The sequence below is a fragment of the Arvicanthis niloticus genome, chromosome 15 (genome assembly GCF_011762505.2).
Source record: "Arvicanthis niloticus isolate mArvNil1 chromosome 15, mArvNil1.pat.X, whole genome shotgun sequence".
Taxonomy (NCBI): Eukaryota; Metazoa; Chordata; class Mammalia; order Rodentia; family Muridae; genus Arvicanthis; species Arvicanthis niloticus.
Genome location: NC_047672.1, coordinates 421,272 through 446,707, shown reverse-complemented (window position 1 = coordinate 446,707; position 25,436 = coordinate 421,272). Strand labels below are relative to the sequence as shown.

Here is a 25,436-nt window from a genome sequence, read left to right as displayed (position 1 = left end):
GAAACCCTGTCTCGAAAAAAAACAAAAAACAAAACAAAACAAAACAAAAAACATTAAGAGAAGGATGCGACATTGTGATGATATATTTTCTTGCTAAAATTAACTGGACAGATACAAGAAATATGCGTATGAACACAAATACAGAAATTTAACTCCTTTTAGTAACATGTTCACGTCACATTTTAACATTCTGAACCTTGTACTTACACATGTGCTTCTTTGGTAACTAGTTTTTACTATATCTGTCTGTTTAGGTCCTTCATATAAAAAGAAACCTTTTTCAAATGAGAGAAAGCAACAATTAATGGGGTGCATTATTATTGTTGTTGTTGTTGTTGTAAGACACAACCTCACTATATTCTCTTGGCTAGCCTAGAACTTGCTATGTGTATCAGACTGATCTTGTGTAATGAGAACTCACAAAAGAAATGGAATCAGTGACAGGATGATCATGGAGAAGATGTAGGTGGATGAGATATAAGAGTAGAGGTCTGGGGGCAGGAAAGAACTTGATGTTAGACAGTCTCAGTTCGGAGGAGTGAGAGAGCCTGAAGACCAACTTCAGGTTCAGTAAGGCACTAGGACTCCAGGCAGTTCACACGCGCTGTTGTGGTTTGTTCCAGCACAAGGATACACTAAAACCCAGCCAGTGGAAGGGACACAGAGTCCAGAAGTCCCCATGTGAAGCCTCCTTTCTCCTCTGGGTCAACTTAGCACACAGCTGATGTCTCCTGCAATGGTGTGAGACAAGATGAAGACTTGTCAAGCAGGATGGCTCACTCAAACTGAGCACACAGAGTTTTTACCACAGTGAGTTGCAAAGCTACTGTTGACTGTCCCCATAGCTTTAGGCTCTGACATGTCTCCAGAGTGAGCCAACACTGTGTGGTCAAAATCACATGATGGAGGGACTAGGGGTCACTTTTCAGGAGCTAAGGACAGGGCCTGATCTTTCTTTGGGGTAATAAATGAGCTCTTTTCTCATCCATGTCCAAAAGTTCTGACTAGCTGGGAAGGTAGTGAGACCCAGATGAAAACACAGTGGGCTAACAAAGAAGGGGAAATACCACTAAAGGAAGACAGTCAAAAGTATGCATGAAATTAGCACATGCATTTGGGCAGAGTGGTTTTACCATTGTTTCCCTGAGTAGGAAGAGCAAGAATAAAACCAAACTCAGAAGGGGGTTGGTGAAGAAGGAGGAGGAAGACTCAGCCTAGTGTACTGTGTGGTAGAACAGAGGGCTGAGTGTATCACACCAGTGCCAGGTCAAAGCATGTGATTTCTTACATTGAAGAAATAATGGAAGTGGGAGTTTCAAGAAAACTATAGAGCCAGGATGTTGTAATAATAAATGATTAATCCTGATGGCGGGTTTGCTACCCGCCTCAATGGTTTATATTCCTGAATGAAAGACACACACACACATACACAGCCTTTATATTTTAATATGCCTTATGCAGCACAATAGCCAGGCCACTGCTTAACCTCCATGCTGTTAATCCTGAGTTATTGCTTACTAATTCTATGTTCCATTTTGGCTGCTCCAGACCCACTCTTGACACTCTCTGGGCCTTGCTTTCTTAGCCTAGAGCCCAGGGTGCTCTCCCTGCTTTTCTAGCCCATCAGCCTCTGTTTCACACCTCTGTCCACACTCCCCACTGAGCATCAGGCATCTCCTCTTCTCCTACCTGCTCCCAGTCCCCAAGCCTAGGAAATCCTAAAATCCTGCCTTTGTCTGTCATCCCCAGCTATTGGCTGTTGGCATCTTTATTTACCAATCAGAAACAGCTTGGAGCAGGTTCCCAGAAGCTACATGCAGACACTCATGCAGACAGGTTTTTTGAGGAACATAATTAGCATGTGTAATACAAGTAGCTACACCAGGAGTCATGTATATTCCTATAATCCTAGCTCTCAGAAGGCTAAGACAGGGTGATTCCAAGTTTGAGGTCATAGGCTATGAGGTACCAGGTAACAAGACATAGAAGGACTATTGCAAACAAAACAAACAGCTGAATGTTGGCCAAATACCTGAAATCCCAATATTAGGGAAGTAGGGGAAAGAGAATCAGGAGTTCAAGGTCAGCATCACCTACATAGAAAGTTCAAAGCAAGCCTGCACCATATAAGACCCTGTCTCTCATTACCTATCAATCTGTCTTTGTCTGTCTTTATGTATCAACTATCTTTCCTTCCTTCTTTCTTTATGTATAGATATAGCTAGAGATAGAGATAGAATCTATATATCTAAAGAAATATTCAAGTTGGTGAGATGGCATAGTGATAAAGGCCCTTGTCATGAGAGTTTGGTAACTTTATGTGCATCTGTGTGTGTGTGTGTGTGCGCGCACGTGTATATACACGTGAGGTTGTGCGCAAGTTTGTTGAGAAATAAAAGAAAAAAGAAGCCAGCTAATGAATCATGGGTGGGGCTTCTGAGTAGCTAATAAAACAGTTAAAGACTTCCAACAGGCCTCTCTGTCTCCGCTGTTTGAAGTTACACCTTATGAAATTTGCATAGCCCAGCAACACATGTACTGTAATTCCAATCTCACCAACCAGTACTTCCAAACCTTGGGTTTTATTATTTTAAACTCTTAGTTTAATAGATTTAATAGATGTGTAATAGGTTGTATATTTATTAAAGACTCTCCACAAGGTTACCCATTTTACATTTTGCAAACTAATGTCTGTAAATCTGTATGAGTTTGGTCACATTGACAATAAATGTGCCAATTATATGCTAAATATATACATATACATATGTAAATATATATGCTTTCTTATCAGTAATTTGTTGTATATTTCTGCTCCTTTCATTACTTTTCTTTGGATAATTTATATTAGTACAAATTTTTCATGTATTAGGCATTTCTGAAAATGGCCTCTTTTTATAATGTATCATCATTTTTAAATAGCTGAAATAAATGCATACCACTTTGTTTTCCTAATTTTGATAATAGTTTAAAAACTATTATCAAACTATTAAGTGATTAATGTTACCTCTCAAAGGTTTCTTTGAGAGTTAATCCAATTTTTGTTTGTTTGCTTGTCTGTTTTTGAGCAGGATCTCATGTTGTAATCCAGACTGCCCTGGAGCTTCACTGTCTAGACTTATTCTCTCAGTAGTCTTCCTGCCTCACCCTCCCAAGTACCAAGACTGTGGGCATGACCCACGTGTCTGGCTTGATCCATCAAATGTGATGGTGTAACCCATGCTCCATCCTTCCTCTTGAGTTCTTCCTGTTTCACTTCTTAGCTGTCCACATAGGCATGTTAGATGTCCTCTGCTTGGAAATGAGTCAGTAACTAAGGCAGTGAGTGCCACAGCCACCATTGCGTTAAAAATGTTGACAGTATGTGACTACTGATATTACTCCTCCTTACCACCACACTCACCTTTAACCCCATCACCATCATCATCACCACCCTCAACATTAACCCCATCACCACCATCATCACCACCATCATCACCACCATCACTGTCACCACCATCACCAGCAATAGCAGCAACAGCTCTGGATATGAGTTTTTGATTAATCTTACTGAAAAAAAGACATAATGCGTTTTGTCAAGAAGTAGGCTAGAGACTGTAACTTGCATTTAATGAAATTAATGAACATGATATACCTTACATAGTTTTCTGTGTAAGAAAAGGACATTTGTCTTCAGGAGTTCATTTCTCTCTCCTCTTAAAGTTTGTATTTTCATGTAAATAAACACCATCTGTTAAAATGTAAAGTTACGCCTCTTTCTTTCTTTCTCTCTTTCTTTCTTTCTTTCTTTCTTTCTTTCTTTCTTTTTCTTTCTTTCTTTCTTTATTTCCTTCCTTCCTTCCTTCCTTCCTTCCTTCCTTCCTTCCTTCCTTCCTTTCTTTTTGGAACAATGCCCTGCTGTGTAACCCAGGCTGGTGAAGTACTCACAATCCTCCTGAGTACTGATGTTACAGCTGTGGGTCACTACACTAGGCAAATTGTGACATTACTAATCATACCAAGAAATATTCAAGTTGGTGAGATGGCTTAATGATAAGAGCCCTTGCCACAAAAGTTTGGTAACTTGAGTTAGAGACTCAAAATCCCAGCTGAGGTAAATGGTGAGAACTGACCTCACTCACATTCATGGGCTGTGGAATGAGCACACACACACAAACACACACACACAAACACACACAAACACAAACACACACACTACAAAACAAATAAAACAAAAAATAAAAACAAAAATTCCAAGAGTTTGGAGAGATGGCTCAATGGTTAAGAGCACATGTTGCTTTTACAGAGGATCTGGATTTGATCCCCAACCCTTACATGGGGTTTCATAACCATCTGTAACTCCAGTTCTAAGGGATCCAATGCCCTTTCCTGAACTTTATGAGCACTAGGCACACATGAGTTGCACATAACTACATGTAGGTGAGACACTCATGCACATAATAAAACAATAAAAAGAAAGGAAGTAAAGAAAGAAAGAAAAGGCCGGGCAGTGGTGGCGCACGCCTTTAGTCCCAGCACTTGGGAGGCAGAGGCAGGTGGATTTCTGAGTTCGAGGCCAGCCTGGTCTACAGAGTGAGTTCCAGGACAGCCAGGGCTACACAGAGAAAGAAACCCTGTCTCAAAAAACAAAAAAAGAAAAAAAACCAAAAAAAAAACCCAAAAAAACAAAAAACAAACAAACAAACAAAAAAACAAAAAAAAAGAAAAAGAAAGAAAGAAAGAAAGAAAGAAAGAAAGAAAGAAAGAAAAAGAAAGAAAGCAAAAGCACAGCCCAGTGGCTATGACTTGTGGATCAGCGGTAGACTGCTTGCACACACAGCATTGGAGAGCAATAGATTCAGTGCCCAGTGGCAATGAAAACAAACACTCTATAATTAATATATGTTATGTTTAATAAATAGACACAAACATTTGATATATTTTATAAAAAATCCAAAATGCTGATGCCACATAAAAGTGTGTATATCTGGCACATGACTGGGCATAGCGGCATTGGTCTTTAGTCCCAGCACTTAGGAGATAGAGGCAGGCAGATGGCTATGATTTTGAGACTAGTATAGTTTTCATAGAGAATTCCAGGCCAGCCAGGGCTACATAGTGAGAGTCTCACTATGTAAATAAATGACCTTATAATAACTTTAAAAATTTTCTCTACCCGAGTGTGCTTTCTGTTGCTGTGACAAAAGTGACCAAATCCAATTTAGGGAGGAAAGGGTTTACTTCATCTTATAGGTTACAGTTCATTCTCAAGGGAAGCAAAGGCAGGAACCCAAGGCAGGAACCTAGGAGCAGGGACTGAAGCAGGGGCCATGGAGGAGTGCTGCTCACTGGCTTGCTTTCATGGCTTCCTCTGCTTGCTTTCTTATACATCTACAGTGGGCTAGGCCCTCCCACATTAGTCAGCAATCAAGAAAATTCCCCACAGAATATCCACATTTTAATCCAATCCTTCTATTTATTTCTTCTTCTCACATCTCTACTGTGTGTCAAGTTGAAAAAACTAGCCATCACACTTTTTGATAATTAAAAAAAAAACTGTTGTTAAATTAAATCCTTGGGGTGGGGATACAGCTCAGTGGTAGAGCACTTTTTATTTCTGTCCTATGCTAAATGAGCAAGGCTCAGTCCCCAGGACCACATGCACAAAAATAATTTTTTTTTTTTTTTTTTTTTTTTTGGTTTTTTGAGACAGGGTTTCTCTGTGTAGCCCTGGCTGTCCTGGAACTCACTCTGTAGAACAGGCTGGCCTCAAACTCAGAAGTCCACCTGCCTCTGCCTCCCAAGTGCTGGGATTAAAGGCATGTGCCACCACTGCCCGGCCAAAAATAATTTTTAAAGAAATAAAAATATGGTAGTTGGAATGAAAATGTTCCCCATAGGCTCACAGGGAGAGGCACCATTAGGAGGTGTGGCCTTGTTGGAGTGGGTGTGGCCTTATTGGAGGACGTTGTCACTGGGGGTGGACTTTGAGGTTTCAAATGTTCCAGCCAGGGACAGTGTCTTCTCTCTCCCCCCACTGCCTGCTTATCTGGACATGGAACTCTCAGCTACTCTCCAGCACCATATCTGTCTGTGTGCTGCCATGTTTCCTGTCATGATGATAATGAACTAACCTCTGAACCTGTAAATGTTTGCTTTAATAGGAATTGCTATGGTCATGGTGTCTCATCACAACATAAGAATCTCTACCTAAGACAGAAATTTACTTAGGTACCAGGATTGGGACTGGAATATTATTTGTTTTTTGGTTTTGTTTTGTTGTTTTTTTTAAAGAATGATATTGAGACTTTGGATTAGAAAAGCAGTTGAATGCTTTAAGCATGGTTTAATGGCCATCCTAGTAGGAAAATGAAAGACAGAGGTGCTGAGAGTGATTTGAACTATGGGGGCCCAGATAATAGTTTTTAGAGGAGAATACTAGCATGTATAGAACCTCCTGAGGAAAGCAGCTAACAGGGAGTGGAACCAGCCCAAGAGAAAGAAGTGTGTTGCAATCAACAAAGCTGAAAGGAGTTGAGGAACTGAAGACCGTTTTGACATCAGACATGAGATGCAGAGTTTGGAGCTTGCCCAGGCTTGCCCAGATGCATCTTATTTCCTCACTGTGCTCCCTTCCTCCCTTTTGGGATGGTAATGTATATCCTGCACCATTATATGTTAGAAGTGACTTGCTTTTTGATTTTGATTTAATAGAGATTACAGATAAGAGATTGCCATCAGTCTAAGAGCCTTGAAACTTTTACACGTTGTTGAGACTTTGGTAGGCTGTGGTGACTTTTGAAGTTGGACTGAATGCTGTTACAAACTGTGGTTTGTCTACAAGTCTATGGGGGCCTGGGAGTGGAATTTGGTGGTTTGAATGAAAATGGTCTCCATAGGCTCACTAGGAGATATGGCCTTGTTGAAGGAAGTATGTCCTTGATGGTGAGCTTTTAGATTTCAAATGCTCAACCCAGGTCCACTGTCTCCTTGCTTACCTCCCCCCCCCCATCTTTCTCCTGATGCCTGCTAATCTAGATAGAACACTCAGTCTCCAGCACCATGTCTGCCATACTGCCATACTTCCCACCATGACAACCATGGACTAAACCTCTGAAACTGTAAGCCAGCCACAATTAAATGTTGTCTTTATAAAGGATGCTATGATCATGGTGTCATTTCATAGCAATAAAAACCCCAACTAAGACAGCATACACCTGTGATTTCAGCACTTTGGAAACTGAGGAAAGAGTTTGAGGCCAAGATAGGCTATGTATGAAATCCTGACTCTAAATAAGCAAACAAAAAATAAGTAAATAAGTGAAGATGAAGTTAGATAAAGGTAAAGATGAGATGGCTAGATAAAAAAACACACACACACAACAAACAAAACAAAAACAAAAAATCCACACAAAATAAAACCAAACCAAAAAAAACAAAATGCACACAAAACAATCAAACAAAACAAATAAAATAAACCCCCCCCCAAAAAAAACCCAAACAAACAAAAAACCCACATATACAAAACAAGTAAAAATAAAATAAAAGAACAAAGCACACAAAATACTCTGCTCTTTAAGATGAGGTCTTTTCCTCCCAGAATGGCAGTGAGTTCTTTCTCTCTGCTTTTCAGGAATAAGAACTCAAAGATAAAGTGTATGGTGATAATTACTACCCTTCCTTTAGGATGTGACAAATTTTATGCTTTATTTACTGGTTTTAGTTTTAGTATTGGGTTTTTGAGACAGGGTTTCTCTGTAACAGCCCTGGTTGTCCTAGAACTCTCTATGTAGACCAGGCTAGCCTCCAATTCACAGAGCTCCACCTGCTTCTGCCTCCCAAGTGCTGGGAGTAAAGGTGTGTGTCACAATGCCTGGCTTAATTTTTAATACTTTCTGTCCTTTTGGCCTTACCATGCTGTTTAATTTATCTTATCAGGTTTAATAATATGTTTGAGGTTCTTACAGCTGTCTACATCTAGGTAGAAATTAAAAATCTATTAGAATCTAAGGAAATTATAATTCTCCCATTTTTCCTTCAACCTCTTATAATAAAGTAAAAAACCTTCAAACACTGAAGAAACGTGGCTTCTGTGTCTATACCTTCACTCAGTCTGGCTCCTCCCACTTTCCTGTCAGCTCCCACATTGTGAAATATCCCCAAGAGCGGAATCGTGTAGCTCATGAAGGACCTCACTATGTGAGGCCTCTGTAAGGATCTGCAAGTTTGAATCTTAAGTATGAAAGATTGGTGTTTCTGCCTTTACTTTCCAAGGAATTCCACAGGCAATCAATGTTCTTTGTTCCCTGACTGCAAATTCACCACTAAAACCATGTGGCCTTGAGTTCACTCTGTGTGATGGTGGACAGAACAGTCAATTCTTTTAACAATGGTGAAGGCACTTGTATGTGGCTTTAACTTGGATTTTTACAATTCTCAGTATCAGTTATTCATGCTTTCTCACCATTTTCTTGATCACCCAATCATGATTTGTCAATTTTGTGTTGTTTCTATTCGGGGGCAACCAAATGCCATGAAATTCCTGTGCCAGTTTTTACATGAACAAGCATTTTCATTTGTCCCAAGAGTGCCCAGGAGCTGGATAGAGCTGCTAGGCTCTGTGTAACACTATACTTCCTTCCGGGGAGTTTTGTGCTGCACTCTGGTGTCCATGCTGCTCCACGCTGGCCGCAGGCCCTGGCAGTCCTTCCACCTAGCCGCTAAGCCAGCACTGACACTTCTGTTCTTGAGGCCCCAGCACATTGCAAGTGGTTTTGCCATGCACAGCACTTTTCTGTGTTTGGAGCTGTGTGTCCCCCATGACCATTGCACTGGACATCTTTCAGTCCTTACCTAATGACTCTCCTTTCATTGGCTGCTAAAATCCAACATCTTGTTCTTCCCATTGACTTTGCATATCTTTGTGTTTTCACCTAAGAAACTGTTTAATCTGAGGTAACTGTGTTTTCTTCTAGAAGTTTTATAGAAGTTGTATACAATTCAACTTAATTTTGTATATGATTTGGAGGATCAGTGATTAACCCCCACCCCCATAAATAACAAGCATCTTCTGTTAAAAGGTTACTTTACCTATTGAGTTTTAAGTGGCTTAGCATTAAAAGTAAATGTGACCCTGTGTGGGGCTCTATCTAATTGATCTGGTCTGAGCTTTCTACTCCAGCAGTCCCTGTTATCAATCTTTTGCCAGTAGTAACTTGTTTTCATTACTGATGCTCAGGGTCACATCCAGCTTAAGGCTGGGAAGGAGAGACAGAGTCCAGACACTCTTTGATCTCAAGGCTCATCACTATAGTGACAAGCATCAGTCTATAACACATGCATGGGGTATGACTCTGAAGCAGGTGGCAAAGGTAGCCTTCACAGACAAGGCTAGCAATCCATTGTTCACTCACCTTGTCTCAAGTGGCAGCTCCTTCCTCTGGATCCTCTTATCTCAATGCAGACACAGTGTCAGTCAGTTGTCCTCTGGTCAGAGAGCAAGACAGCATGACAGTCTTCACTAGGTCTCTGCCTGCCTGCTGCCAGCCTCTGTTTTCATTAGCTACAAGAGGCAGCCACACTCTAGCTAATCACACTCCAGCATTACATCATTACACACAGCTGGCCTGAGCTGGCTGCTCCTTACTGTAACATCCACCCAAGTCCTGTTCTTATTTCTTATTTACATTCTCTCTACATTCCATATCCTGAATACTCACAGCACTCAAGGTCATGAGGCTACACAAGGGCACGCAGGCCAGGGGTACCAGAGTCATGCAGCACCTTTTCTGTATTAATCAGTTTTGCAAAGCTTGGAATAGTGGCCTAATCTTAAAGTAACCTCTCCAGTCTTGGTGGTAGGTTATACCTTTTGCACTTGTTAAATTGTGATTGGAGGAGGAGGGTTCCATGTAATGTAAGCATTAAGTTGAAACTTAATTAGAGGCTTAATTAGAGTCTCTCTTCTAAAAATGGTTTTACCAGTTGTCTAGTACAATATGCATCTAATGTTTTTGGATAATGGGGTGATATGGGAAATAAACTCTATACCAGTCTCCATGGAGCAAGGCTTCTGCAGATTCACCATCACGTATGATCAGAGCTTTGCACAGATCATGTTGACAATGGCTGCCATTGTTATATAGACTACAAAAATGGAGGCTATGCAGTGGATTGCATAACTGTCTAACTGGTTCCTTATATAGTGGGTATCTGGTCATTGGCAAGTTGAAGCCAACGGTATTGCTGTTTTGCTCAGACAACTATAAGCTATACTGGGGGGGGGGGTTGTCTGTGTACCTGCAATGTTTCCTTCTCCTCCTACTGGGTGGCACATGTATGTTGTAGTGCTGTACATGCAAGATTGTGGTTTTCTCCATGGTGTCCATAGTTGTGGAAGAGTGTCAGTAAGCACTCAAGGCTGTCTGTAATATTGTAGGCCCAACACCATTGTTTCTCACCTTGTTTTAGGTCTGGGAATTTTTTAGTTTTAATTCCATAGTCCCAGGATGGTGCATTGTATGGCATTTGATTGCCACACCATGCTAAATTAGGGAATTTTACTTCGAATAGCCAATTAGTTGAGTTCCATTCCTGTCTTTAAAGTTTCATCTAGTTTTGCTTTCAAGGAATTGGGGCATCTGTTCCCATATGGCTTGGGCAAAGGTGGCATCCCTAACTGTAGGGGCCAGGGTTAAACAGGTATACTAGGGCAGTGTGTCTAGTTCATTGGTTTGCATAAATTTATTGTAGTTGTGGTGGTTGTGGGTTGGGTGATTGACTATATATCACCAGAATCATCCTCATCTACGTCTTCTTCACAGTCATACTCATAAGCCTGTTCTTGTAGTGCTAGAGTTGTGTGGTTATACTGATAACCAATTTCTTCCAGGCCATCTTTGGTTGTGGGTACAAAGTACAACTGTAAGAATGTGGAATCGTTGGCCACATCATAGTCACAGGTTGCTTCTGTTTTTATGCCTATAAATGTGGTTGAATAACCTTTTGATGTTTTATAGGTGTTGTATCTTAGTTGTGAGGAGTTTCTCCAATGGTTATTGAATATAGCTCTAGCATGGGAAATATTGGTATACAATTCATTATGATGGCATTTTAGTGGCTTTTGCTCATGAATGTTAGTATCGTTTCCATCCTCATTGTCTAACATGTAGGTCTTAAAGGGATGTGCTGGTTTAGTTGTTTCTCTGAATTGGTTACATTCTTTAAACTATCCATAAATTAAACAATAAGAATATTCCTGCTAAACAGAGTGGATGCTACTAATGAACTGTGTCCAGTATCTCTCATCTGTCCAAGAACCTGGTAATTTTTTTAATCTGGTCCTGTAATAGTGGGGTAGCTGGTGGCATTAAACTTTCTTGGGAGGGAACATTGCAATATTTAGTACTATGGTGGCTCACTTTGTTGAGTAGTGGTTTCTGTGGCTCCCGTGCTGACCATTGTGCCTGAACCTGTGGTGCTTGGTATGGAGCTGGTGGCTCCTGCATTTGTTGGTGCACTGGCTGCAATGCTGCCAGTTGTATTGTTGCCTGATATTCTCTGACATAATCCCCAAACAATAAGAGTCACAAGCATAGTGGTGCTAATATGCTTGTGGCTATACTCATCTGTGGGGAGGCCATAGTAATTATGGCTGTTCCCGCTGTTACTCTCAGGAGCATATACATGATAGGCATGCTGAGATGTTTCCACAGTCAGGTTAGTATTGCTGTTATCCAGTATGGTGCTTGTGAAGTCAATACCAATACCAGGAGGATTGCCAGGGTACCTTAACTTGTTTTATGATGTAAGAACCCGGTCCAACAAATAGTCCAATTGGCGAATTTTATTCCTGCCAACTTGGTGTTGGTTATGTTTGTCCCTTGACTTGTTATTTGGTTGCACAGTGTGTTGGAAAATTCACCACTGGCACTACAGTATAAACTATAACTATTGCTAGGCTTGTATAATAGAAGCTTTTACATCACGTTCTACTAAGATACATAATGTATCATGCAATATTTTCCAGTCTGGACAGTTTTAGGTTGGCTTTACCTTGTGTAATCCAGTTTTCCCTGTCCTTGGGTAACCACTTCTTTTTGTTTGTTTGTTTGTTTGTTTTTTGTTTTTTTTGTTTTTTGAGACAGGTTTCTCTGTGTAATCCTGGCTGTCCTGGAACTCACTCTGTAGACCAGGCTGGCCTCTCAGAAATCTGCCTGCCTCTGCCTCCCAAGTGCTGGGACTAAAGGCGTGCGCCACCACTGCCCGGCTTGGGTAACCACTTCTGCTGCTTCAAGTGTCTGATCCTTCTTATTCCTATGAATGCACTTATAGTCTCTAATTAGTACTTTATCCTCCGTTGGGTAATTTATATCTGTGCTTTATTTAATTGCCTCTGTATCCAGGGTTCCCTATTCAATCTTGGTCTAATGTTTAGTTCATGTATGCACTTCATTAGTTCTTGTGCCAGGGAGCTACTCTTATCTCTACTTGCTTAGTGTTGAGGAGGCCATTAAATCTTTCAATCAATCCTGCTGCTGTTGGCTGATAAGCCATGTGATGTTCCGATTGTATACTCATAATCTTATAAAAAAATTTAACCTTGCTCCATGTGAAATCCTTTCCTTGATCAGATTGCATAAAATTTGGGGTCCCATAATGGGAAATCCAATCCCATAATGTGAGTATGGTTAAAGTTGATTTGGGTGTGGTCTGGTTTTGGTGGATCCTAATCCGGTGCATATGTCTCCCAAGGTGCGTGCATATGCTCCTTTCCACTGTTTTAATGGTTCTATCAAGTCTATTTGTAAGGTCTGAATGAAATTCAGCCTATGCCCCATGTTTTCCTTATAATTGTGTGTGAGTCTGTATTATCTCTTGGGCAATGTTTGCATTGATTTATTGCATTCTTAATCCCTTTCCATTTCTATCTGAAAACCAATGGAATGTGGCATGTGTTCCTGCATGCCCAGGGTCTCATGTATTTTTTAATATTTCTTCAGTGGTAATCTCCAAGTCTCTAGTTGATATCAGATTCCATTCTGCATTAAGGCTTAACTTGTTGGAACCTATCTGTTCTGCCTTCCAATTTCATTTTAATCTACCTGCTAGGCTGGCTAATTTATTCACTGTATCAATATGTCTATATTGGTCACCTTCTTTATTATTAGTATGGGTGTGCACAAGATATACATGTGCCTTAACTTCTTTGGCTATATTATATAATTCCATCCAAAATTCCTGGGACCATATATCTTTGCCTTAGTTTTCCAATCGTTTACTTTCCATTTTCCTGACCACATGGCTATACCATTGGCTACACACCATGAGTCCATAAACAAATGTAGTAGGTTTTGTTTTTCTTTGAGGCTTTGTCTTGCTCCTAGCATGGCTGCTATTACTTCTGTGTGCTGTACAGATTTAGCTGTTCCTTGTCCTATGATCACCATTCCATCCCCTGGTCTATAAGCTGCTGTCTTCCACAAGACCATTTTCTGTTTAGTGGTTGTGGAGCCATCCATAAACCAGGCATTAACAAGAGAAGGCTGGTACTCTCCTGTTCCCTAATACCCTCCTGGTACCTGTTTCTGGGAAGGTCTGGCATTTGGGATGATTGATAATCCCTGTGGAGTCATAGGGCAGTTGGTCTGAAGTATCAACTGTGATGCCTTTGGCACCGACCCCTGTGCAGACAGGGTAGCAGAGCGAAGGAGCTCTACTAAGCACCATTTCCATTGTAGTATTTTCCTCTCCATGGGTAGACCGGCCCAGGCTTCCTCTGATGCCTTGATCCAATCTAGGATCGGTAAGGTGGTTCTGAGTATTACTTGGTTGTTCTGCAGCATGCTGTGGCAAGGTGTTAAGGCCTCATATGCTTTCCAAATTGTTTTCTCAAATAGAGAGAATTTGTTTTCCAACCATGGGAAGCATTTACAATAGAAGCCTACTGGCCATTCTCTACTATTTCTTTTTGCAAAGATATTCCAGTTTCCATACTGTTTTAGATACGTCTAAATATACTTGATCATCTGGTTGGATGCATTGTGCCTTAGAATATTCCCTTACATATTCTAGCACTGTTTCCACAGCTTGTTCTTGGGGTTTATCCCAAATAAAATCACTTGCTTTTCTTGTAATATTATACAAGGGTTGTAGAGTGACTTGTAAATATGGTATGTGTTGTTTCCAATATCCAAACAATCCTATAAGACATTGTACCTCTGTTTCATTTGCTGGTGTTTAAAGATGTTCTAATTTACTTATGACTTCTGTAGGTATTTTTCGTCCTGTAGTGGACCAAAGAACTTGATCCAGGTTATATCCAAGAACTTGATCTTTGTATCCAGTTCTGATACCTTATCATTATTGATGGCACAACATTATCTTTCAATACTTGTATAGTTTGGTCTACTGTTTTTTAGGGTTTTGTTAATGTTGTTATTGTTTCGTATATATTGTAACCATATATTATGTTGCCCCTAAGAATTGAGAATAAGAATATAAATGTTAGATAGCTAATTGACACAGGCACTGATGTGAATATATGTACAGGACTACCAGACGTTATACAAGGAGTAGCAGGAGAATCCATAGTACTAGTGTGTAAGTTAGAATTAATGGTGTATGACAAAATGATTTCCATGGATTTTGCATGTTGCATTGCACTGGAAAATATTTTAGGCTTCTCAACAATTTTAAAAATTTACCCTAATTTTCTAAATTTTAAAAAGATTGCCAAAATAGAAGATACTCAAGCAGAAGTAAGAATAGAACCTACCAGCAGTTAAACCCTCATTTACCCCTTTTCTTGTTTATTATCAGAAGGTCATCAACATATGAATACAGTTAGGTGCTGGTTTGACTTTATCCAGTGACCATCTTACAATGCCGTGGGCAATTATGTATCCTTGTGGTAGTCTTAGACACTGGTACTATCTTCCTTGCCAAGTGAATGTGGTTATTCTCTGCTTTGTGGGTACAGTGGTATGCCACAGAACACATCTGTAGTTGTCAGTCATTTTGATGCTGCTCTCTTAATCCTTATGAAAATATCATCTGCATCTGGCAGTTTAGGGCACAATTCATTAATTCTCCTATAATCTACCATCATTCACCATTTACCATTTGGTTTTAAAACTGGCCAAATCGGACGCTTCAAATTGAAGCTTTGAGTTGGTTCAATTACTCTTCCCTTAGTGGGTTTCAATGGTCTCAGATATCTCCTCATTTTCTCCTTTAATTGGGTAAAGGAGGGTTTAACTGCTGGTAGGTTCTATTCTTACTTCTGCTTGATTATCTTCTATTTTGGCAATCTTTTTAAAATTTAGAAAATTAGGGTAAATTTTTAAAATTGTTGAGAAGCCTAAAATATTTTCTGGTGTAATGCAACATGCAAAATCCATGGAAATCATTTTGTCATACACCATTAATTCTAACTTACACACTAGTACTATGGATTCTCCTGCTACTCCTTGTATAACGTCTGGTAGTCCTGTACATATATTCACATCAGTGCCTGTGTCAATTAGCTATCTAACATTTATATTCTTATTCTCAATTCTTAGGGGCAACATAATATATAGTCTTTATGGTGCCTGTCTTGATTCCTGTCGAAAGGTATACGTGTTTGCCTTCTTATAATGGGGCAGGCACTGATATTTCCTTTATGATGGCCTTCTGTTCCCTAAAAAAGGCTTAAGTTTGTTCCTTCCAAAAAAAAAAAATCCTATTTTGTGTACCCCTTTATGGGGTTCTGTTTACAAATGGCATTCCAGGTTTTCTGCCAAAGGATCTAATGTTTGTAAATCGTCTGAAAAATCTGAGTGTTCTCTTTAATTTAAATGGCATTCTTTTTATATTTAATGTTACTACTTTTTCTTGGTCTAACTCCCTGTATCATTCAAAAAGATTCAATTATCTCAGAAACAGTTCTGCAACTTAGAAGTGGTCCTGCCAAATTAATTCTGTGTGGTGGTACTCCCTTAATTAAAATTCTTTTGAATTGTGGTATAAACGGAGCTGCCTGTGGTGTAGCTGCTTCGTTATACATAAACTGCAGCACTCCTAGTTTTCTCACTAGCTGAAAGGCCTCTTGGAAAGTGCTCCATTTTGCTGCTGCCTCAAGTTGTGTAAGGTCTAAAGATGGAAATGTGTATCTCCAGGCTGTGGTTATCTGGTCCCAGAGAGGGTGTACCTTGAGCAGTGTCTTCTACTTGCTCTAAAGCATCACACAGAGCTGGGTTTTCTACTGTATTCTTGATTTTTCCTCCTCTCTAATTCTGACAGCATTATTGTGTCTGCCCCTTTTCCCCACAGCTTTATCAGACAGGATGCATCCTTCATTCCATTCTGGGCATATTCTGGTCTCAACTGACTTATTCCTTGAGGAGTCTATGGTTTAATTTCTGTTTGTTGCTCAAGCTGCTCCTTATTGTTACCAAATACTGTGAATCTTCTAGGTGTATTAACCTTGGAAGATGTCACTGGGAGTGACATGGCTGTCTTGCCCCAGGCACTAGGTTAGGTCAGCTTTTTTAAAGGGATTGTCCATGCCCCTCCCCCTTTTCTTAGTTATATTGTTGGCTAGCCGTTTGCTCATTAGTCTGTTTTTATTTATGTCCTCTATGGTTTTCATCAGAATTGCTGAAACTTCTTTACTAGCCACATGCTCCAGCAGTGGCTCTGCTCCTTGTGGACTTGTTAGAGGTAGCTCAGTCTTCACTTCTTCAAACCCAGCTTTCCTTTTGGCTTATTCTTTGTTCTAAGCCATTCCTCTCTGGTGTGCTCCGTGGCATCTAGACTCACTTTCATGGCTTTGAAACCACTAATTAGTGTCTTCATTCTTGTGTTATATATGCTAGGGGGCAGTATGGGAACTCTGGCTTAGCTCATTGGCAGTGTTGTCTGGAAGTGCAGAGAAGCCTTCTATGGGCGACTTAAGCTGAGGCTCTATAGGTGCTCCATGCTCCCTATGGCGGTGGTAGATGAAATACAGTCTTTGGTTCCAAACTGTTTATTGGTTGTTCACCGTGGAAAATGGATGCATACCAACTTCTCACAGTGGACCAGAGATTAAATACCTTTTGCAGGGAGGAATGTCTGGGAAGGGAAGGCTACACCCTCAGGGCCTTTAGGAACTTCTAGCATGGAGCTGCTCAGGTGTGTACCTGAGTTTCCAAGGACTCAGACCTACTCTACCAAGTTTCCTAGCAAGGTCCACTGTCCCACAAGCTGTCCTCTGGTCAGAGGGAAGGACAGCCTGACACTCTTCACTGTGGAGCATCAAGGTCTCTGCCTTCCTGCTGTGAGCCTCTGCCTTTATTGGCTATAAGCTAGCATTACATCATCACATAGTCCTTCATTCTTATGCTACACACACAGGTGACATGAGCTAGCTTCTCCTCGATGTAACATCCAACTCAGTCCTGTTCTTATTTCTTATTTACATGCTGTCTACACAAAGGGAGTCTCAGTTTTGGCTTCAGCAACCCTTGGTGATTGCTGCTTTCAACCAGGCATTGTCTCATCCTCTCTCTTTACTCCGTTTTACTGACTTCTATTCTAGTAGATATTATCCCCTGCCTTCTTTGGGCTTGCTTTTCTGATACTTTCAAAGCTTACAGTAGAATGATTGTGGCCTGAGAGCTTCTCTAACAGGAACATTTGCAGCTCTCTGGGCTGGCTAGTTGTATGGCCACAAGCTAGTCATCTGAGAGGAGAGCACTTCAACTGATAAAATACCTCCATTGAGCTGCAGGCAAGCCTGTAGGGCATTTATTAATTAGTGATTGATGGGGGAGGTTGGGTGGGGCCATCCTTGGGTTGGTGGTCCTGGGTTCTATAAGAAAGCAGGCTGAGCAAGCAACAGGAAGCAAGCCAGTGAGCAGCACCCCTCCATGGCCTCTGCATCAGCTCCTGCCTTCAGGTTCCTGCCCTGTGTGAGTTTCAACCCTTTGATAATGAACTGTGATATGGAAACCCTTTCCTAACCAAGTTGCTTTTGGTCATGGTGTTTTATCACAGCAATGGTGACCCTGCCTAGGGCACTGCCCGTTGCTCTCCAGGCCTTGCCTGGTCTGCATCACAGACAATCTTATGTGTTGGATGCTGACCACTCTGTACAAAACAGTTTTTCAATTCTCTTCTAATTTTTCTTTAAATTTCTAAATATTTAAGATTTCCTGGATATCTTTTAAGACTGATTTCTGTTTTAATTCTCTTTTTCTTTTTGGTACTAGAAATCAAACTCAAGACCTTGAACATTTTAGGCAAGCTAAAGCTGCCCCTAAGCTCCAGCTCCAGACCCTAGATCTGTTTTGATCAGGTAAATAACTTGGCTGTCAATGCCATTAAAGTTCTTGAGATCTGTGTTATGGCTTAATAAATGTTCTGTCTTGGTGAATGTATGTATTTCTAAAGAGAATATTTATGCAGTTACTAGATGTAAGACTAAATATGATTATCTTAGTGTAGTTTTCAGTATTACTCAAATCCTGTCTTTGCTGAGATTTTTCCTCCTTGCAAGCCCTGCCCATCTGGGCTTCAGTGCTGACTGACTGGCCCTTGTACCATAACTGTTGTGGGTGAGCAATGGTTGCTGAAATTTCAACCTCAGCATGTTTTAACACAACTTCACTTCACTTTATTTATTTATTTGATTGACTAAGGAGAGGAATACTATCTTCCTGGAGTAGTCAGAGGCAATATTTTACTATATTTTGTTCAGATGCTCCAAAACTATGGCTTGTTTTTGATTTGTGGTAGAGTGTCTTTTTAAATTTTAAAATGTGTGTGTGTGTGTGTGTGTGTGTGTGTGTGTATGTGACTGTGTGTATATTTGTAAGTCTGTGAATGTGTGTGTGTGTGTGTGTGACTGTGTGTATATTTGTAAGTCTGTGAATGTGTATGTGGGAAGTTTTTTTAAGTGTATGTATGTGAGGGGAGATGAGTTTTGTGTGTGTGTGTGTGTGTGTGTGTGTGTATGTGTGTGTGGTGTCCCCAAGTGTGTGGAAGTCAGAGGTCAATTTTGGGTGTCTTCCTCATTCTTTATCTTATTTTTTTTTCTGGAGGGGTTGTTGTTGTTGAGACAAAGTCTCGATGTGTAGACCAGTCTGGTCTTGAGCTCTCAGAAGTCTTCCTGCCTTTGCCTCTTGATAATGTTGTGTGCAAACACACTTGGCCTCCACCATATATTTCAAGTTAAGGTTCTTACCCAGTCATCATTCTTATCTAGAGGGCTGTCCATAAAGCCCCAGGGATACTCCTGTCTCAGCCTCCCAACACTGGGGTGATTGACATGTGACTGACACACTGGGGTGACTGACAGTTGCTAACAACACTGGGGTGACTGACAGTTACTGACAGCACTGGATGACCGACAGTTACTGACAACACTGGGGTGACTGACAGTTACTGACAACACTGGGGTGACTGACATTTACTGACAGCATTGGGGTGACTGACAATTACTGACAGCATCTTGCCCTTGTTTACATGAGCGCTGGAGATATGAGCACAGGTCCTCATGCTTGCATAGCAAACCTTCACTACCAAAATCATCTACCCAGGCACCATTATTTGCTGCAAACGAAACTGAATTTTGTGGACTAGAGCACTTGTTCTTGCAAAGGGCCCAGGTTTTGTTTCCCAGTATCCACATGGCAGCCCACAACCATCTCTAATTCCAATTCCAGGGGATCTGACACCTTCTTCTGACCTCCTCACATACCAGGCATGCATGTGGTACATAGACACACACACACATAAATGCATACATACATACACACATATACATACATACATACATACATATATACACATATACATATAGGTATACATAAAATAAAATAAACAAACCTAAAAACATTGTTTTTCCATGATATTTTGTAAGAGAGTAGTTTAGTTTTATTTTAGCAGATCAGAATTTCTCCCAATAAGGTTAATTTGCTGTACAAGAATTAGTAATATTCTCAATAAAAGCACAGCAATAAAAGGGAGTAAAAGACATAAAAACCCAAACACCAAGAAACATCCTGGATATCTTTGAGTTAATATATTTTAGTATAGTATAAATAATGCATTGGGAAAATATCCTTTGTCAGAAAAGGAAAAGAATTGATATTAGCAAGTCTAATTAAATCCAAGTTGTTTGGTCTGTGTAAACAGCCCTATGATTTGGAAGGCATATTTCCTACTTTGTCATCTAATAAAGGCTTGTAACTCTTTAATTCTGCTTATTGAATTACAAATTATCTGGGGCATAGACTGCATTTCTTATCATGTTGAAAGCTTGCATGTGCAGAGGGGTAGGCTGCTTAGCTTTATGATTTACAATGTAATAAAAGCATGCACAGTACACATCTTAATGAATTTCTGCAGCCTTCCAAAGAGGTGGTGAAAGGGAGACGTTCATATATTATGAGTCAAGAAGCTGACAGAACTAATAGCTACAGTAAAATATCTCAAGCTCCCAGGTCTTCAATGTTAGAGATGACTCTGGTATTCCATGCAGTTTCCTCTGGGGCCTAGGCGTCATAGATTCCCTAGAGTTGGAACATGAACAACCTACACACAGGACTTCCTGCTGTCTGTATGCTTCCCAGAGGGATGACATGGGAATTTCAAATGGGAAAAGCATTTGGTGTGTGTCAGATCCTAAGGAAACTCCATTTCCTCAAATTCAGGCAGTTAGACCAAAGGCAGCATTCCTCAGGAATTTGTGAAGCCAAGTTCCTCTCTACCAAAGGAGCCACTTCTTTTTTTTCACTGGAGGGAGAGAAAGGGAAGAGAGAAACAGCTATTTGTGGTGCCTGTTAGCATCCAGGCTCCCCGACTGTCACAAGCATCCATTTCACATTTCAGAGCACATGCTAATATCATGGCTCTCCTCTCCTCCAGCTTCCCTTCCCCCAACTCCCCATCTTCCCTTATAACCTATGAGCTCTCTTGATCTCTCTCTTTTGCCCTTTTAATCTCTCTCTCTCTCTCTCTCTCTCTCTCTCTCTCTCTCTCTCTCTCTCTGTGTGTGTGTGTGTGTGTGTGTGTGTGTGTGTGTGTGTGTCCCTCCCATGGCCATATGCAGTCTACCATTTTCTAACTCTGCTCTGGACTCTCCCAGATGCCTGTAGCTGTGCACTCCCTATTATCTACAATAAAAACTTTCCCCTTAGCCATACTATGGAGCATCCATGGCCTCAGTTTATACACTGTGCAGGACTGTCCCACCTAGACACCAGCACAGGCCCTCCTGCACTGTGTTCCAGATACTCCCCTTTATATTGCCAGATGCCTCCTGGAAGGTGTTCTGAGTCAATCCTGTAATACTGCTCTGACAAATGGCAGGATTTACAGCCACAGGACACAAGTCTTCAAAATGCTCTGGGGACATTTTGTTGCTTTGCTTTTTGTTGTTTGAGTTGCGGTTTTCTTATGTCATTCTGGACTGGCCTGGAATTGACCAACAGAGCCCCCCAAATGCCTCTAACTCACAATCCTCCTGTCTTGGCCTCCCAAGTAGTGGGATTACAGCTGTGTACTACCATGCTCAATTGCTGTGGACAATCTGAAGCCACCTCATATCCCACACCTTGGAAACATATATTTCTGTGTTTTTAAAAGAAAACAAACTTCCAAATTGTCACTACACAGCTGTCTCTTTACCATAGCTTAGGGTGAGACTGCCTTCTTAGGAGTGGTCCTATTTTCCTGACTGGTGGTCCCTTGACCAGGTGATTGGCCTAACTAGATTGATTATGTATAGTTAGGACTCCTCCCAGAAGACCAGTTGACCTTAATGGATCCTGTTGACAAGTTTCCCTTAATGGATCTTTACTGCTGCTGGGTCATGGTGGGCAAAGATTAGAGAAAAGGTCTACACTAGGCAGAAGAATCACATCCACGTAATAACCACAAGCGTGACATTCTCCCAGAGTCCCTGCTGGACAGAGTAAGCCACTTCTACCTCTGTATTGAGCTTCAGAAAGGCACTGTGAAATTCCTCTGCTAAAATCCTCTTGTTGTCTGGGGCTGGAGCCATGGCTCAGTGCTTGAGAGTACTGTTGCTCTTCTAGAAGACCTGAGATCATTTGATCATTTCCCAGCATCCATGTTAGGTGGCTCACAACCACTTTAACTCCAGCTCCAGGGTACTCCATACCCTTTTTTCTATCTTTGAATATACCCTAAAGATCCATGTGGCCAAATAGGACTCACATTCCCTGGCCTCATAGACATATCTGACCTTATCTACTCTGCCCACACTGTGTCGCAACAGCCATGTTGTCTCATTGTCTTTATGGAACAGAAAAAAACTTGTTCTTACCTTGAATACTACAGTTGCTGTCCCTCCCTCAGTCACAACTCTCTTTCCTCATCTGATGTCTGACCAAACCTCCTCTCCTGGAGAGCTTGTTCTTTCCCACCAAGCCAAACCAAGACTTCCATCTTTATTCTCTTCCCTTGGCTCTGCCTTCCATGTTACAGCACTTGGTGATGTGCAATATAATACAGGCTTTTTAATTATGCTGTGAATTGTTTCTCTCTGATGAGAATTCAGTGCATGAAGTATTCAAGTGTCCATCCTTTAGCAAACTCCTTGGCAGCTACAAGCTTCTTAAGTATCTGTTGAATACATGCAGCTTAGAGAAGTGAGACTGGAGTTCAGAGATAACATGGGGGTAGATTTATATTCTGAACTGCCAGCCTGAAATTTTTAAAAAGAGATGGCAGAGTTGGAGAATAAAAAATAAGAACAGGGTAAGACATTTTCCTCTGTGTCTGGAGTGCCCAGTAGAATGTCTCCCCTCCCCTCCCCTCCTCTGCCCATTTTCTCTCATCTCCCCCCTCTCTCCTCTTTCTCCTTTTCTTTCTGTCCCCTCCCCTCTATTGTTTCCTATTGCTTTAAAAGTTGTGCAACAACCATAGAGAATTGTACAGAATGTATCTAAGGCACAGACACCTGGACAAGGTGGGAAGCAGTAAGGATACTGGATACAAAGTCTACTTCTCTCCTGGGCTTTGTAGCTGCCGAAAAGCTCTGTGGTGAAACCTTTTGTAGTGACAAGTTTTGAGAACTCTAGAATCTCATGGTTTCTACACACACACACACACACACACACACACACACACACACACACACGGAGAGAAATATTGTAAGAATGTGTTTTTGTTTTAATCCCAGGTGTGGGTATATGGGCTGCTTTGGACTGTCCACAACAGCAGACTATGATTTGCCTCGTGCTCTAGCAGAGGCATGGTTTTTCCAGCTGCAGTTAGTTTCTGCAACTGTGTGACATTTGGAATTCTGGGAATTTTTCAGAGGGTATATACATACTAGATAGAGTCCTGATAGGCAGGGTGGGTGGCTGTTCAGGGATACTGGTTGTGGTTGTTAGTGGTTGTGCTCAAAGAAGAGACAAGAAGAAAGAAGTTAGATTCAAGGATCTCAGTATCTTCCTTTCTCCCTCTCTCCTCTCCCCTCTCCCCTCTCTCCCCTCTCTCCCCTCTCCCCCCTCTCTCCCCCCTCTCTCCCCCCTCTCTCCCCCCTCTCTCTCCCCTCTCTCTCTCCCCTCTCTCTCTCCCCTCTCTCTCCCCCCTCTCTCTCCCCCCTCTCTCTCCCCCCTCTCTCTCCCCCCTCTCTCTCCCCCCTCTCTCTCCTCCCTCTCTCTCTCCCCTCTCTCTCCCCCCTCTCTCTCCCCCCTCTCTCTCCCCTCTCTCTCTCCCCTCTCTTCTCTCCCCTCTCTCCCCTCCCCTCTCTCCCCCCCCCTCTCTCCCCCCCCCCTCTCTCCCCCCCCCTCTCTCCCCCCTCTCTCTCCCCCCTCTCTCTCTCTCCCCCCCCTCTCTCCCTCCTCTCTCTCCCCCCTCTCTCTCCCCCCTCTCTCTCCTCCCTCTCTCTCTCCCCCCTCTCTCTTTCTCCCCCCTCTCCCCCCCCTCTCCCCCCCCTCTCCCTCCCCCTCTCTCCTCTCTCCTCTCTCCTCTCTCCTCTCTCCTCTCTCCTCTCTCCTCTCTCCTCTCTCCTCTCTCCTCTCTCCTCTCTCCTCTCTCCCCTCCCCTCCCCTCCCCTCCCCTCCCCTCCCCTCCCCTCCCCTCCCCTCCCCTCCCCTCCCCTCCCCTCCCCTCCCCTCCTCTCCTCCTCCCCTCCCCTCCCCTCCTCTTCTCTTCTCTTCTCTTCTCTCTCTGTCTCTCTCTCTCCTCTCTATCCTTTTCTTCTATCTAGTGGTTCAAGGTGAAACTGTTTAAGAGGGGGGTGAAGTAAAATGTGGGAAAAAGAATCCAGAAAGTAGCAAAGACAAGCAGAGAAGAAACAAAAAGGAAGAAATGAGATTCATAGATCTCTGTCTCTCTCTCTCTCTTCTCTCCTATCTAGTGATATGGTGTGAAACCAGGGGGTGGGGATAAAGGGCGGGAAAGAGAACCCACAAAGTAGCTAAGTCTATCTACAGCTCTTGATGTCTGATACCACAGGAAAGAACTTCATGCCACTAAGTGTACCCTGCTGACTTCAAAAAGTCCTGTGGTAAGCACTTTGAACAAATTAGTCCCAGGTCAGTTGAAAAATAACTGAAGCCTCTAGAGTAGCCACAGCTGTAGCCTGCCCCTTGAGGCTCTGCCCCATTGCTTTAGAGTCTTACTAGAATCTCGCTTGAACTCTGCCTGGTGCTGTATGGTTTATCCTTTTCTCCTCTGCACCATGATTCTCAAGTGGTTAGCTGTATGTTGAATGCCTAAACAGTTTTCAAAGTTAAGTTATACTCATGGAAATGGCTTCTCTTTTTGACTAGGAGGAAACAAGGGCAGCCGGCAGAGCCGGCCCAACATCGATTCGGACACAATCTCCTGCTGGAATCTGCAGAGCCGGTTTAAGTATGATCATAGTGTCCAGAAGTCTGTTTCTAAAATATAGAAAGGCAAGATGACAGCTCTGAGGATGCCAGTTTTGAAGAACTTGGAATCCTTTTATTTTGCATTAAATCTCGGGCTTATCTAGCTGGGTTTCATGGTGTGCACAAGAGAAAGAAACAGTAATAAAAATGGCTTCCTTGATGTGCTGGTGTTTACTGACATCTGTGACCCACACCAGGTCTTATATGTTGTTAGCTAGAAAACCAGCCTAGCCTGTGAGAGATCTAAAGGGGGAGGGGAATTAAGTTATGACCAAAAGCCAGGCAGTGACTAGTGTTTTTCAGCACCTGAAGTAGAATGAGTTTCTATCTGAAAACAACACTTCTAAAAATCTTTCAAGGTTGTTTACCTCATTCCCAGGGACAAAATAAGGTTATATAAGGAAAAGGTTGGGAAAGGCTCAAAGCCACGGAGAGTGTAAGAGAGAAGCTCAAAGAGCCTCACAGATCACCAGCCTGTATGGAAGACCTTCAGCATGCAGCAGCAGAGATCTCAGGCCCGAGACCTGAAGGACCACCCAAGTTGTCAGTACACATTGGTCCCTCCCCAGGACTGTGTGTATA

General features: G+C 41.9%; 1 protein-coding gene across 1 annotated transcript in view; it reads left to right on the top strand.

Moving 5' to 3' along the window:
• Positions 1 to 24,976, top strand: part of Hycc1 (hyccin PI4KA lipid kinase complex subunit 1) — a 156,499-nt gene extending 131,523 nt beyond the window's left edge. The window contains exon 11 of the mRNA XM_076913226.1: positions 24,753 to 24,976. Within this exon, the coding sequence (XP_076769341.1) occupies positions 24,753 to 24,874 (122 nt within the window). The 3' untranslated portion in view covers positions 24,875 to 24,976. The remainder of the gene's footprint in view (positions 1 to 24,752) is intronic.
• Positions 24,977 to 25,436: the final 460 nt, after the last annotated feature.